The sequence below is a fragment of the Gymnogyps californianus genome, chromosome 5 (assembly GCF_018139145.2).
Source record: "Gymnogyps californianus isolate 813 chromosome 5, ASM1813914v2, whole genome shotgun sequence".
NCBI classification, from domain to species: Eukaryota; Metazoa; Chordata; class Aves; order Accipitriformes; family Cathartidae; genus Gymnogyps; species Gymnogyps californianus.
Genome location: NC_059475.1, coordinates 18737776 through 18752990, shown reverse-complemented (window position 1 = coordinate 18752990; position 15215 = coordinate 18737776). Strand labels below are relative to the sequence as shown.

Sequence of the window (15215 nt, the reverse complement as noted above, 5' to 3'; positions counted from 1 at the left end):
TCATAACTGCTGGCAGAAACACTGATGCTGAAACCTGCAGACAAAAACGTATGCTGCCCTCCCAACTGAAAGGCTCTTCTCACCACTGTTACACTGTGAGGTAGTCAGAACAATATTTTTTTTATTAGCATTTCTGAAAAATGTGCTGGCTACTGGTCTTTCTGAGCATGGCTGATTCTTCTGTCTAAATTGTGACACAAATGAGAGATAAAAGGAAGAAGACCCACCTGAAAGATCACATAGTCATTCAAAATGGGCGGATCACGATAAGTAAGATAAATCAGATTTTCCAAAGAGTTCAAGCCAGGTTTCCCAGTTATCCTTGCCCATTCTACTAGTATCCTTTGCTGTCCAAATAGATGGTTGACTCCCCCCACACTGTAGTTATATCTCTTCATTCTAGTGTTGTGTTGGGGAGACATTTCTTTTCCAATTTATGACTCATGTTTTTGCACTATAGAAGAAGGTAGCAACAAAAATGGCAACTTAGCACTAAAGATGAATCCAGATGGATTGAACTATTTGGTACATGTCAGATCCTGTTTTGACAGCTGTGGCTAGATTTTTACTGTCCAGTACAAGATCTTTTCCTCTTTCTGTAATAATATCTAATACAGAAAACACAGATATATCTCTCAATTGAGATCACAGTACTTTGTTTATGGCAGGCAGTGCTTCAGGATACTCCATGTGAATATTTGCTTGCTGTACTAAGCTAAATTTGAGATGGCATCCCCAGAAGATTAAATCGTATTTTGAAGGGATTGATTCAGAGGAAATGAGGAGGCAACATTTCACCAGCATACACAGGTCGTTCTCTCCTTAAGAACACATCAGAGAACTTAAAACCCATAAGATCATACTTGAACATCCATCTGGCAGGAAAGGACAAAATCATATTATTAAGTGCCAATACATTTCTGACATTTTTATAGACAAAAAATTGGAATGAAGCGGCAGAAGTCTCTAAGAGAATGGGTAGCAGCAATACTATCATCTGCTGTGGCTTTACAAATGTAGGTCGTCAGCTTCCCCTCTCAGCACACACTTCTGCAGGCAGATCTTTGTACAAGGACAGGCAGATACAAAGAATTCTTGGGCTGAGTCCTTTACCAGCCGATTTGCCAGAACAGCACGATTCCACAACAGAATCTGGCATCTCTTCATCCCACCACTATCCTTGCCTGCTCTTTCAGTGCCACCAGCTGTCCAAACGAATGTATGATTCTCTCCTCTCTGTCATCATGTCTCCTTTTTTGAATGTTGCATGGTGGTGCTGGATTAGCCAGAGCTATTCATCAGTAATGGACACATTTGTTTTCTGATTAATTACTCATGCCTTAGCTCTGCAGAAGGTAGCAGCAAGGAAATATGCCTCATCTATTTGGGTCTTTGCTGCCTGTGTTCACCATTCTCTAACTCATTACCCAAGAGCTACCTGTTCCAGTTATATTGTCTGTGACAGGAGAGGCTTAACTGGATCTCAGCTTCTCTGTGTGTGTATGAGAGAGAAAAAATGTGCAAGATAGAGGCAGAATGGCCATCTGGATGCATCTGGCTAGTCACAAATATTGGGCCACCCTCCTGCAGAGGAGATGGGATGTTTTAGGGGAGTAAGAACAGGGATGGGTTATAGAGCATTTAAATGTCAGATTGGTGGTTCAGATCTGCCTGGGTGTGTAGCAATTGAAAGTTCCCACCTTCTGCTGGTAACACGGACATCTGTGGTAACAGTGTGTGATAATCTGAGTAGTTCCTACCAGCAGTCTGTTTCTGCAAACACTGTTTTCAGTTGGCATTTTTAATGGCAGAGTCTAAGGACTCTGGAGAATAAGCTCTGTTGTTACCTTTGGAAGTCACCTTTCCCAGTTGCAATTCAGGTGTCCTGCTAAGAAACGAGATGTTCTGTGGGCTGTCTCCATTTTCTAGTCCTAAACTGAGATGAAATCAAAACAACTGTCTCATTACGTAACTAACTGGGGAAAAAAATAAATGGGAAAACTTGTTTTGGTCAATCTGTTGTGACAATGTATAAATCCAGTAAAAAACACAGCCATGTCTCTTGAAATGCTTTCCTGACTTCCTATAGTTTTAGACAAGTACCCGTCTTGGGATTTCTGCAGTTTCTTCAGCTCACTTCATGTGGCCTAGGATGGGTTCATAGACTAGGAGGAAGTTCTGTGTGATGTCCTCCAACAAGACATTGCAATGGCCTTTCTGTCACCCTTCTCCCATCTAGAGGGAAGCCTCATACATCCAACCATTACAGGAGCAAAAAATTCTTTCTGTAGCCTTCTTCAGTAGTCGGTGAGCTCGTTGGGGCCTCTCTCTGATTTGTATTTGTACAATGCCTAGGCTAGGGGCTCTTTAGTCTGGAGGAAGACCCCTACACGATATTACAACTAAACAAAGATGAATAGGCCACTTTTATCTTTCTGTCATCCCTTTCACTGCATATACTCTTGGAGTGGGTTCTATATTTTAAGTCTTCTGTTTTCGAAGGCAGAAGGGACTCTGCCAACAGAAACCAAGCAAACAGGCAAAAAATGCCAAGTCTTAACAAAGAGGGCTAGAACTCTGTCAAAGTAGCAAAATGGGTTTGAAAGGGAATGGATTATAACCCATCAACAGAGTGTTTCAATGCTTTATGTGAAAGGAGTTGGATTTTTGTTACATGATTCGCTGAAACCACAGCTGCTATTGAAACACAGAGCAAGCTAGGGATGAAAAAGACAAGGGGTAAAGAGAAAGGAATGAGTATAGGAAGAAAACCTCAGCAGCAGAGGCAGGCAGAAGACAGTCAGAAAGGATGTGAAAGCAACAAGGGAAGGAATATGGCAAGTCAGGCTGACAAAGGATGTCTCTGTTTCCAGTAGAGACCTATCTTTTCCCATTCACTTTCTCACAAAGCCTAAGCTAAAAATGCAGAAACGCAAAATTTCTCAGGCTATACAGAAAGGAAAGGCAGAGAATAATCGCACAAATGGCATATTTGGTTTGTGCAACTTTGTGTTCAGCACCACAAGGATTAGTGCATTAAAAATACATAGACTTGAGAGAGGTGGTTTCACAGGAGAAGGAAGTGCCTCAGAGTTTGCTTCCATTAAGTCAATGGGAATGCTGCTGTTTGCTTCAATGAAAAGAGGACCAAGTCCTTATCTGACTCTCTTAAAATGTTACAAAACAGCAGGCTCTAATCAGTGACTGAAGCCTCCAGGCTTCTCCTGAAGCTGCTTGTTCACCACCTCCTGTTATTTTCCGTGGAGGACTCTGAGGGTCTTTGCAAGGTGCATCCTTTCCTGGTGTCACTTCTGGTGCCTGGAGTGAATCACCTCATTTTCTCTTTACTCCCTTACCTGGGTGCTCGACTTCCACTTTGCTTCTCAAACCTGTGACACCACTGGGGCTAGGTCAATGTCAGACTTCATAAGAACATCAGATGAAATACTGAGGATTGTGAGGGTTGATACAAGCCACCTGCCCAGCTTCGTTTTACATTTTTGTGTCTGTCTCCAGCCCTGTTTCTTCCTTTTAGTGCCTGTTGTATTCAAATGCATTCACAGTTTTTACTTCTTTCGTGATATTTCGCCGTGACAGTGCTGCACATAGGTGCCACAAACCAGTGCCTTCTCCATAAATATATCTCTCTAGCATCCCTTCAATACACGACGCTTTCATAAGCTTCAGTGCTTGTTTTCGAACCCATTCCCCTTCCCCATCTTGCAGCATACAGCTCCTTGGTCTAACTCAAAAATGCACATATCCATCTCCTCCTAACAGATGTAAACCTAATGCTCTGAACCTCCCCTCCTGCCTCTGATCCTTCTCACGGTTTCTCACCCTTGCTACACTTCACACCTTCTTTGCTCTGTGTCGATGAACATTTGCTCTCAAGGGGAAAGACGACCTTAGTTACAGATGCATGAAACACCAGGGAAGTTTTGAAGAATCAGTGAGCCAAACCTTCATCCCTGTCCAAAGGAAATGGGATGTCATCTCACTTTCTGAAATAAGAGAGGCAGCCTTTTTGAGGCCCCAGATGGACTTACAGGTGTAAGAGCCTATGACACATTTTGCACTGAATGCTAGGCATGGAAGATTGCTGAAAAAGCTATTCTAATCCATCATCACCTGCATTTTCAAGTCTTGTTTTACTGGATGTATAAGCCCAAACAGAACTGAGAACTAAGAGGAGCAACACCACGCGCCATTTTCATGCTTCCAGCATAGCTGACCCATGTTTACATATCTCCAGAGAAAAATGTGAGGACTCTTTGTCTATCCAAAGACCAATATCTAGACCAGCCCAGGAGTGGGCTAACAAGCTGTCATGTAGACAACATCAATGCAGTGATTGTCTGTATTGCTTGGTGTAGGATCAGTTCTTTCTTGACTGGAGGACAAGAGAGCATTATTACCTAGTATTTAATTACAAGTCCAGATAATACAAAAGGCAAAGGAAGGAAAGAGTTAGTGAAACGGCCTATTTTATTTTTCAGTAGCTGTCTTTAAACATCCCTAAGGATTTCTTACCTCCCATTAAAATTTTACCTGAAAATGCTGATTGTAAGGAATCCAGTAGTGATACAGGCAAAGAAAAGCAGACTGTTAAATACTTTTGCTGCAATAAATCTCCAGGCACTTGAAAGCCGGTAGGGCATGGGGAGGAGAAAGGATGGATGAAACAGGGGCTGCATATTTTAATAGGATGATTAAAAATCCTGTATCAGGACTCAGCAAATACAAAATATATAAATACAATTTTTAAAATGTTTTATTGCTCCATTCTTGCAAGTTGTACTTTTGTCTACTGTTCCTGTCTACATGAAAACAAAAAACTTCCCTGATTCCTGCAGAGCCCTGCTTACTCTGCCCTCTTCTTTCCCTCTAAGCTTGTTGAATAAACTGCTCAGCTGCATAACTAGAGATATTCTCCTCCCCTTTTCTCCCAACCTAGCAGTCTTTCCCTCTCCAGCATTTTTTTCAGTGCTCTTCTTCATTCTCTCTGCTGACTCCATTTGCTTATGAAGATGAGGGGTCCAAAGCCACATAAGAACCAGATCTGTCCACATTCCTGCATTCAAGGCTGAGTGTTTGCTTTCTTTTTTTTCTTTCTTTCCATTGAAAAAGAGTATCCACCTAAAAGAAGTAGAAGTGAGTCTGAGCAGAGCATGCGCCCACAAACCTAAAACAGTTTTAAGAAGGCTTAGGGAAATCTCTGAAATAGAAGTCATAGATGTGGAACAGATATCCCCCTTCCAAAGCATTTGCATGCATGTGGAAGGAAGCAGGTGGAGCTCACGGAGGTCTGACCCCGAAACAACTGAGAGTCTGATAGCCCTTCTCTTAGCCAGAAATTGAGATATGTGCTTTGCCTGGCTGTTTGTTTGGGCCCATCTCTAAGGCTTCAGTAAGTTACGTGAATGATGCCTTTCCAGAAACTAACAGCCATTTGCTTGTGGCATTGGTGTAACTGAATGCACAGACAGAACCAGGGGCAGCAGTAAGTTAACCACAAGCAGCAAGTAGAGGAAGACAAGGAATGAATTATATTAATAAGATTGAGGTCCTTCACTGTATATGCCAGCCATTTGATTTTTCTCAATTCCTGTTAACATGCAGAGGAAGGCAGCAACTACGTGGTTAGCACGGGGCAGGAAAAAAAGAGTAACACATTCAGTTTTGCAGGGCACAAATACTATGTATTTCCTCTTTCTTTGTATAAGAGCAGTTGATATCTGTCTAGCATTTTCCATTAGAGAATAAGAAAGCACTCAACAAGCTCTTCAGACAAGTTACCGTGCACAGAAAGTACTTGCCTGCTGTAGTAACTGGTTTGCTTATGTTTGTAATGAAAGTGAAAGGAAATAGAGTATTACCAAGCCACCGGCGTCCACCAACTGTGGATAAATGGCAACCTCTGCTATGAAGAAACCCCTTTGCTCCCGACTGAATGTTCCCATCTCGGGGACGAAAGGTTCCACTCTTCACAGCATACCACTGCATAGGAAAGCAGATACAAGGAGCCCATTTCCTTCTGGGAGCTGGAGAATGAAATTACTTAGGTGGGGTATAAATGATTTGAATTTGTTAGAACAGTGGAGCCAACAGTCCCAATATTGAGAAAAGCATCATGGGATTTTAATGATCACGAACAGGCATCACCTCCATGGCATATGTTAGATAAAAAACACCTTCAATATCCATGTTCAGAGAATTTAGTGTGACGCCCCCTATGTCTGATCAGGATTAATCCCGCAATCCAAGAAAATTAAAAGGGACTAGAAATGCCCCAAAAAGGATACCTTTCCAGTAGTAGCTGGTCCCTTTCCCTCGGTAGCACTCCAGAGCCTTTCCTCAGGTATGTCCTTCCACACATCCTCTGACACAGGACTAGATTAACAGCATACAGCCCTGCTGCCTGGAGGTCCAAATGGCATGAAAGATTGTATTCATGTGCACAGTGCCCAACCCATGTTAATACTGCAACCTGTTCTAGTGGCTGGCTTAATGAGATACCTGTTCTACTAGCATGCAACCCTACTCCCCTCTCTGGCTCCTAACTCCACTGGAGTGAATGTCCGTGTCATGGAGGCTGTATTGTAGAGAGAACATAAATTCAGCACAATGAGGAAGTAGTTCTTGACCCTGGTAGGTCCCAGAAATAGTTAGATGCATAAACAGCCTGCTTCCACAATGCATTCAGCATCTTCATTTCCAAGTACCTGTTGTAAGAAGGATCTGAAGGTGCTTAGAAGCTTGCAAGTACAAGCCACAAACCATACATGCAGATGGCAATACTCATGTCAGCCATAGCTCATTTTTCAAATGCTGTTTCCCTTGGAGCACTCAGGTGCTTCAGGCTTAGTGACTGAAAGGTGAGCAAGGAGATACTCAGAAAGACATAAAATGCAAGCAAAGAAGGCCTAATGCCCGGTGTAGCCAGAGAGCTTAGCAAGGCTGCAAGGCAAAGCACAACTGGCGACCACATACTAATACCCCGTGTTTTTAACAGCAGCAGTAAGATGGAATTTGCCTGTATCCAGCATTACAGTCACTGACATTTCAGTGTGGAGTGGCCAAGTGACTCCAAGTAATAGACTGAGCTGTTTCAGCCACACACTACTGTGTCCTCCTGCTAGGTGAGACAGCAATGCTCCCCCACTCAGGAGAAAACTAGGACCTTCCCCCTAGGTGCTTTATGCTCCCAGCCTCTTTATTTCTGTAGGTGTCCCATCCTAAACACTCTTCCTCTTCCTGCTCATTGTCTTCATCCCCCACACACCCCCACGCACGTGGCTCTGGATCTCCTCATCATGTTCTTCTCGTTAAAAACCCCATTGTTCATTTGTTTGTTTGTTCTCTCTCTTTCTCTCCTCTTTTTCTCTCTCTTTCCCTCTTGTTTTTTTTTTTCTTTCTTTCTTTCTTTCTTTCTTTTTTTGTCTCCTCTGTTTTGTGTACCCAGGCAGCCCATTGAGTAACTTCTTTGACGTAATTAAACAACTTTTTTCAGACGAGAAGAACGGGCAGGTGAGCCATCCCCCCGGCACGCCAACCAAGCATAGCGCAAACAGCAAGCGGAGCGATTCCGGTTCTAATGACTATGGGTCTAGAGGAGACAATAAGTACCCTGCTGGCAAAGACAAGGCAAAGATGGTCTCATCAGTCGGCCTACAAGACCAACCTTAAATAAACACATAAAAAATTAAATAACTTAGAAAAAAACAAAAAAGCAAGAAAGAATGAAAGAATATTCCTTAGCAAGCTAGCCTCTAAACTAGAAGGATGTATATACCTTGCCACAACAGTACAAAACTGTCTATAGACAAATTTTGTATGAAGGAATGACTGTATATATATACATATATATATTTATATATGATATATAATATATATCTCAGAAACAAACACAAAAACAAACGAATGAAAGAATGAAAAGAAAGAAAAGGTAGCACAGATGACAAACCCAGTTCACCAGATCTTGGGTTGTGGTTTTTTCGATTGGTTTTTTTTCCTCCCTTTTTTTGAATGTTTTGCTTTTTTTCTCCTTCCTGATTTTTTGGGTTTTTTATTATTAGTAGTATTTTTTGTTTTCTTTTGTTTTGTTTCTTGTTCTGTTCATGCTCTCTCTGTGTTTCTGACGACACCACTTGTTTCCGCTCTGCTACCAGGAATTATCCCGAAAAGTTAACATGTCAGCCACGGCTTCACCTTCTGTGCTCTGCGGACACTTGTTGACGGAAGGCAACCGATGTAGACTGTCCAAGGACCAGTCCTGTTTGAGGTTCCCAGCCTCCCCTCTCCCTTCAGGAAGTGGGTTTCTCCCCCACTTCTCCCCAAACACCTCCCCAATGCACGCCTTTTTTTTCCCCCACTCTTTTTCTTTTTTGGTGCTCCACAAGAGAGATCTGCTCAGTTATGGGATTGCAGAGTCTGGGCTGAAAGGAGGTTGCAAATTGTTGGAGTGAAACCTTTACCCTTGGCAACTTCTGTCCGCGCAGGTGAACTCAGCCCGGAGGGGGAGGATGCGGGGAAGTAGACGGGTGTAGCGGGAGCGCAGTGTTTCATGAATCCAGAGCGCATTCTCATCAGAAACCAGCCAGGAGCAACTCAAAACTAAGTGTTGAACCAAGACATTATTGGGGAGCTTCATCATGGGTTTTTCTTAACCTTCTTTTTCTCCCCACCACCTTTTCCTTTTCTTTTGCTCCCTTTTTTAATATATACATGTATATATGTGTGTATATTTATATATAAATATACATACATACATACATATATATACAAAGTAATTGTTTTTTTTATACTGTATCATTTTGCTTTTTGATCTGCTGGAAGGGGAAAAGAGTAAACTTAGGAGGGAGAGGGGGTTCAATGAATAAACACATACAAACAAAACATTAAAACTTAGGGAAAAGGCAACTTCTGGTAGCAAAGAAGAGGGACAAGACTCTGCCAAGGACTGTCTCTCCCGCCACCAGGCACAGTTGCCGCTGCTGCTACTGCTGCTCCTCCTTCGACACCTTCCTCCCCGTCAACTCCCTGCCACTGTGCCACTGCGCTGGGACCTTCTTCGACCAGCTGGATCCTCCACCACACCCTGCATTTAGAGGCAATTGTTGTGTTGCTAGTGCTGCATTGATATCAGTATTATTATTTCTTTTAAGTTACCAGTTTCATTTGTTGGCTTGGGTGATTTTTTTCTAAAAAAAAAAAAAAAAAAAGATGAAGAGGAGGAAGAAAAGAGACTTATCTTGGGTTTTATTTCCTGTGTGTGTGTGTGTGCAAATCACTGGCACTTAGTTCATCAGAGCAAGACAAGGTGGAGTCAGGGCAATGGGAGACTTAATCACGAAGCTACTGTAAACTTTAAAAATTACTGCAAGATATTTTTATAAAGTTTTTGTTTTGGTTGGGTTTTTTTTGAAGGGGAGGAGGGTGGCATTGGGTGGATGGGGACCTTTTTTTTTGTGTGTGTTTCAGTTATTAGGTCTTGGTTATTTATATATACATATATATATATTTAAAAAAATAAGCTGTTAGATATATCTTCTGTTTAATAACTGTGTAGAGGCAACATTGATTCTTATTTATTTTGGGGAGGAGGGGGAAAAAAGACACAGAAACCCTGTAAGTGTGCATCTTGTGACTTTGAGAAAGAAGAATCGCCACCTTTTTTCCTCCTCCTCAAGAGTTATGTGACCAAGTGTAACTTGTTCTGGCCCAAGCTCAAAGGTTAAACAAACAAAAAAAACGTGGTTTTACGCGTGGAAGACAAAACACAGTGAGAAGTACTTCTTGACTGAGATTTTAAGAATGTAGGCTTAGCATTAGTGTTCAGCTCTTTTATGACCTTCGATTGCTGCTTGTTGGGTTCCTATGGGTGTATGTTGTATCGCAAGATTATTTTTTCTAATGATAATGTTGGATGAGTTCTTTTTTGTTGTTGTTGTCGTTGTTGTTTTTTTTAATCATTTTTCCCCTTCTTGGACCAGTTTTACTTGTACATAGGTTTGAAGATTAAAAAGAATTTTTAAAGACACAACTGGGGCAAAGACCTTTGACTTTTGCCCCATTTCCCCATTCCCCCAAATGGGAGGGATTTATTTTTTTTGTTTTATTTATTTATTTATTTATTTTCCCTATTCTTAAACTTTTCTCTCTCGTATTGCTGTGTGCATGTCAGACACCAGGGGGTGATGGCTGGGGAGGGGGGGAGGCAAGGGTGCAGGAGAGGGGGGCAGTTTTAATTGCATGACATTGCTGTAAATTAGTCTCTTTTGCTTTCGTTGTCTTTCCTGCCTCCACGCTCTCTCTACTTCTCCTCCAAGCTCCCCTCCCATCACCCCCGTCCTTCTTTTCCCTCTTTTCTCTTCCCTTGTGTATAGATTTTGATGCTTCTGTTACATTGTACCTCTACAAAAGGCTGGGATTTCAATACAAAATAATAATAATTTAAAAATACCTGTATCAGCAAAACCCATGTGGTACAAGCAGGAAGGGGATTACTTACACAAGATATAAGAATAAATGAAAGCAATACCTCTTGTTATCCTTCCTATTTTGTACTTTGAAGACACACACGCGCGCACACACACATATACAGACACAAACTGACATTATTTAATGGTTTAAAATGGACAAAAAAATCTGATGTATCCCTTGTTAAATAACTGTGAGCAACTTTAGTTCAAAAACCAATAAATTCATTCAGTAAAGATACTATCTGCTGAGTGTCCTGTTTATGTCCATGAAAACAAACTTCTTCTTGCCAGTGCCAGATCCAGTAAGTACCGTATCACAGCTTTCTACACCAAAGGAGCTGAAGATGGCCGGCACGTTAAGGCAGCATCTTCCCGGCCGTGGAATTAACGTCATCTCGCAGCGCTGGAGTCCATAGCACTATGCCCAGCGTCCTCCACCCTCACAGCACAGACACACCACATACGGGCAAAGAGCAAGGACAGCTCAATCCTGTAGGCCTTGTTTTCCACAGTAATGTGTTGAGAAAGCTTAATCCAAATCACAGAACAATCACACACCCCTAGATCTGATCTGGATGGAAACCACTGTACCAAAAACTGCTGCTTGCGATCATTCTCGTCTCTAACCTGAGCTTCTCACGTTGCTTCCAGATTTAGCATAGGAAGGATTTCTCCACCCTCCCTGCCTGAAACGCTCTCAGTCACATACATTTGAAAAAGCTTATCAGGTATGTCCCTGGCTTGTGTTGGGTTTGGGGTTTTTTTTGCTGGTTGGTTGGTCGGTCGGTTCATGTGGCTGCTGGCTTGTCACAGATCTCTCTCAGCTTTTGGGTGTTCACCTTTATGCTGGATTTGTAACTTCTTCCAGGTTACCCCGAGAGCCTGGCAATTTGCCTCCTGGGCTCCGAGGTTGGCTGGTGCATGCCCAGGAGAAACCAAGACTTGTGTGGGTGCTTCCCCGCACGGCTGGGATGAACGTGGCAGGCCCAAGCCCGCGGCAGGTCTGCGGCACCAGTTTGGGCCCCTGGCCCTGCGCTCGCCGCGTCCCAGCCGCCTGCAGCAGCGCCCCCTCTCAGCCCGCGCCGTGGAAGGCCCCGACAGAGCTGTCCCATGCGGGGACAACGAGGCGCAGGCGCCGTCCGAGGAGGGAGGAGGGAGGAGGGAGGAGGCCTCCGCGCGCGCGGCGGCCGTTGGCGAGCCCGCGCCCGGGCGAGTGCGGGGCCCGTTGGCGAGTCGCCGGTGGCGGAGGGAGGCGGGCAGAGAGCGCGGCGGCGGCTCCCAGGGGCCGGCCCGGCCCGCTCCGCTCGAGGGCAGCGGAGGGGCGCAGGTGGGGCCCGTGGGAGAGAGTGGGACGGCGGGCGTAGCAGCGCTGGGGCAGCACTGTCCCCGGGCGAGCGGGGAGGGCGTCGCGGCCAGGTGCCGTCTGGAACGCTCCGTGGTGCCGCCCCGGCCGCGGGGGAGCTACTGCGAGGTGAGGCCGGCGGGGCTGTGACTGGGGGCTGGGCGGCACGACCTGTGATGCCTCCCACCGTGACAGGCAGGCCCCCGGCGGCTGCCACCCCGCGAGGGCAAGGTGTGGTGTCCTTTTGGAGGCCCTGTTAGAGTAAACGAGGAGTAGTCACCACTCCACCAGCTCCTTGTTGTTGTGGCCACCGCTTGAGGCTGTAGCCCATCTCCACGGGGCACAGCTGGAGTTGTTCCCCAAGGGTTTGTTTCCCAGGCCTGCGGTGGCAACCTCTCCCACTAGGCAGTCTTGTGAATAGTAGTGTGCAAGGAGGGTGTGTACACTGGTAGGAAAAGGGTGCATCAGAGATGCTAGGAGCATCACAGTAGCTATCATCTTTCAGGGGTGTCATGGGTATGGTTGTGGCCTGTGATGTCTTCCACAGATGTGTGCATCAGCCTCTGGAGGTCTAGTTGGAGTAGTGCAGATGTTGATAAAGCTCTGAAGCTTACCAGGCAGGGGTGACAGAGGAGGTGCCTCACAAGGACATCCCTGCTGCAGTAAGGTCTCAGCAGGGTGGCAGACTCACAGCTGTAGCAGACCGTTTCCTGAGAGGTTGTGGTTCTGGCAGGCAGTGTCTCTGGGGTTCATGTTAGCACCTGCTACAGTGGTAGGGTGTGAAGGCTTGCACTGCAGATGGCATCCCCTGTGGATGCAGGAGGGACACAGATGTGCTGGAGGGGCAAAGGGGGACAGGAGTGCAATCGCTTCAATGTCATGTATGTTATTCATACTAAATACACTCTTATCTAGGAAAAAGCCAGAGTGTTTTTAAGGTCTTTGGGGGATTTATTGGTCTGCTAAAACCAAAGGGGAGGGAGGAGCAGAAGCATAAGGGGAGTGGAGAAGCTGACAAAGGTCAAAAGATGAGGAGAATCACAAGTGTTGCACGATTTGGTCACTGTAACGCTGGAAACCCAGAACTGAGAATGAGCTGTGTATCATTTGCAGCTCTGAATGTGAAAGGATGTGCTGGCCTGGAGTGTAATACAGGGGAATGGGATATAACAGCAGCGTGGCAACCTGTGTATGCTGCTTCTATATCTGTTTCTCTCTCTCTTCCTATGTTTTCAGAAATGTTCATAAACTGGTGTGGTCTTTTAATGTCTCCAACAGTATTCACAATTAGGGTCCCCGGTATTACTAATTACAGTCTCCAAAAGCTATAAGAAGAAAATAATGAGTTTGCAAAGTGAAGGACCTCATGCTTAGGGCCTACCCACATTTATTCTGCCTTCTTTCGGCCACGTTATAATACAGTCTTTAGCTACATGATGTTACAGTATCATCTGTAGTGCATAGGAGGGACTGTGCTTCTGAGCGAATTGAGTTTATATTTAAATTGTTCTCTGCAAAACACCCTTCCTATTTTGTAGCTTAAATCTGAAGGCAAGTAGTAAATGCAGCAGAAGACTTTGGTGTGCCTCTGTGATTGAGGTAGTTGGATTATCTCTGCTGTCAGGTGGTGGCTATTGTCCTCGTCCAATCCCCCTACCAGGTGGTGGCTATTGTCCTCGTCCAATCCCCCTACCAGGTGGTGGCTGCTGAGATGCCGTGAGCTGTGACACCTGTCCTTCATTTGCTGTGGTTCTGAGCTCTGCAGCTCTCTGGTTCTCTTGGAGAGCCAAGCCCCTTGGACTCAGTACCTAAAAAACTTACTACATTTAATGTTCATCTGTCTGATTTCCTCTGGGTAAAACAACAGAGTGTATGACCTTCCAAGTGTAAATTGAAGACAAGGCAAGTCTGCAAGACTCTAGTTGGCATTTTCTGTTTGTCTGCGCGTGTGTGAATATTAACTTTGTTTAGATACATGCATACCTGAAAAATGTATTTGTGCTCAAGGTGAACTGTTACTAATTGAGCCAGTACCTGACATGTGCTATATAAGCAATAAATTGTGTATACGCATCAAATGAGCAGCTGAGCCCATAGTCATGAAGGTAATTCCCATTGCCACATGTCAGTGTACAGTCTGTTTGGGGGCTGAGAAATAAGTCAGTTGTGTTTGAGAGCACTAATGCAAATTGTCCAAGCCTTGCAAGCGATGCATGAAAATTTCCTCAGTAGTCAGGTTGGCTTTAATGAAAGTGATCTGATATAAATGACTGAGCTTTAATGGTTCACGCTAGGCATAGGCAAAGACCAGTGTTTGTAAAGACAGCGAAACTTGCGTAAGGCCTCTAGGTAGTGCTAATTCTGGTGCTTACTGTTACGAGGTATGCCTTTTTTCCTGCTGATTCGGACAGTGCATTTAACCCAACAGGCTTGGACATTTTCTTAAATACTGCAGCAGAATGCCCACAGGGATTGTCGTCCATATGGAAGTCTGCAGGACTGGTCCCCCTACCTTTGCTTCATTTCAGCTGTATACAACCAATTGTATGTGAGCTCGTGATAGAAGGGCAGAGTGTTTTGGTAAGGAAGCAGATTTAGCTCTGAGTTTCTTATTATAGAAAACAACAGGGAGGGGAGAGAGACATTTGTTTAAAAACTGGAAAGTATCTTAGCTCTCTGTTGTACCCTTTAATCTTCTTACTTTATTTAAAACCACTTCAACAGCTGCAGCTCCTGTTTAATTTGGAGAACAAAACCCTAGCAGTTCAACTGTCTGGGGATACTTGAGGCCACAAGTGGAAGGGAAACCCACACTGAGGGCAAGTCCTTTCTTCTTCTAAATGCACAACTTATTGTGTGGGTTATTTTTAGTGCTGTAATCTCACTGAGTGCTGCTGAGAGAAACTGTGCCTGGCAGACTTTGAAGGGCTTGAGAAATGGGATTTCCTGTTCCACCAGCTCAGAGCTGACTCTTGCCATTGTCAGGAGCTATTATCGCCTTCTTGCAGCCAAAGCAGATAACACAGCTTCGAGGTCAGGGAAGACACAAGCTTTCATTAACAGCATTAGCAGAAGGAAGAGTTTGCTTGCAGTCAGGGTGAGTGTTTCTGTAGCTGGTGTAGTCGGGGACCTCTGCCTGGGCAGAGGGGTCTACATGTGGATCACAGAACCACACAACAGTTGAGAATGGAAGGGACCTCTGGAGACCTGCTCAATACAGGTTACTCACTGCTCTGTCCAGTTGAGTTCTCAGTGTCTCTGAGGTGGACACTACACAACCTCTCTGGACAGCCTGTTCCAGAAACAGCTGCTGGGGAGAGGAGAGAAATTTCTCTGCTGAGAAATGACCTGCTCTTTGTTGTGGCTTTTGTGCTTCTGCTGAGCATTAT

At 44.5% G+C, this 15215-nt stretch overlaps 1 protein-coding gene across 1 annotated transcript in view; it reads left to right on the top strand.

Moving 5' to 3' along the window:
- BRSK2 (BR serine/threonine kinase 2) overlaps positions 1–7829 on the top strand; it is a 326522-nt gene extending 318693 nt beyond the window's left edge. The window contains exon 22 of the mRNA XM_050897207.1: positions 7466–7829. Coding sequence (XP_050753164.1) covers positions 7466–7689 — 224 coding nt within the window. The 3' untranslated portion in view covers positions 7690–7829. The remainder of the gene's footprint in view (positions 1–7465) is intronic.
- Positions 7830–15215: the final 7386 nt, after the last annotated feature.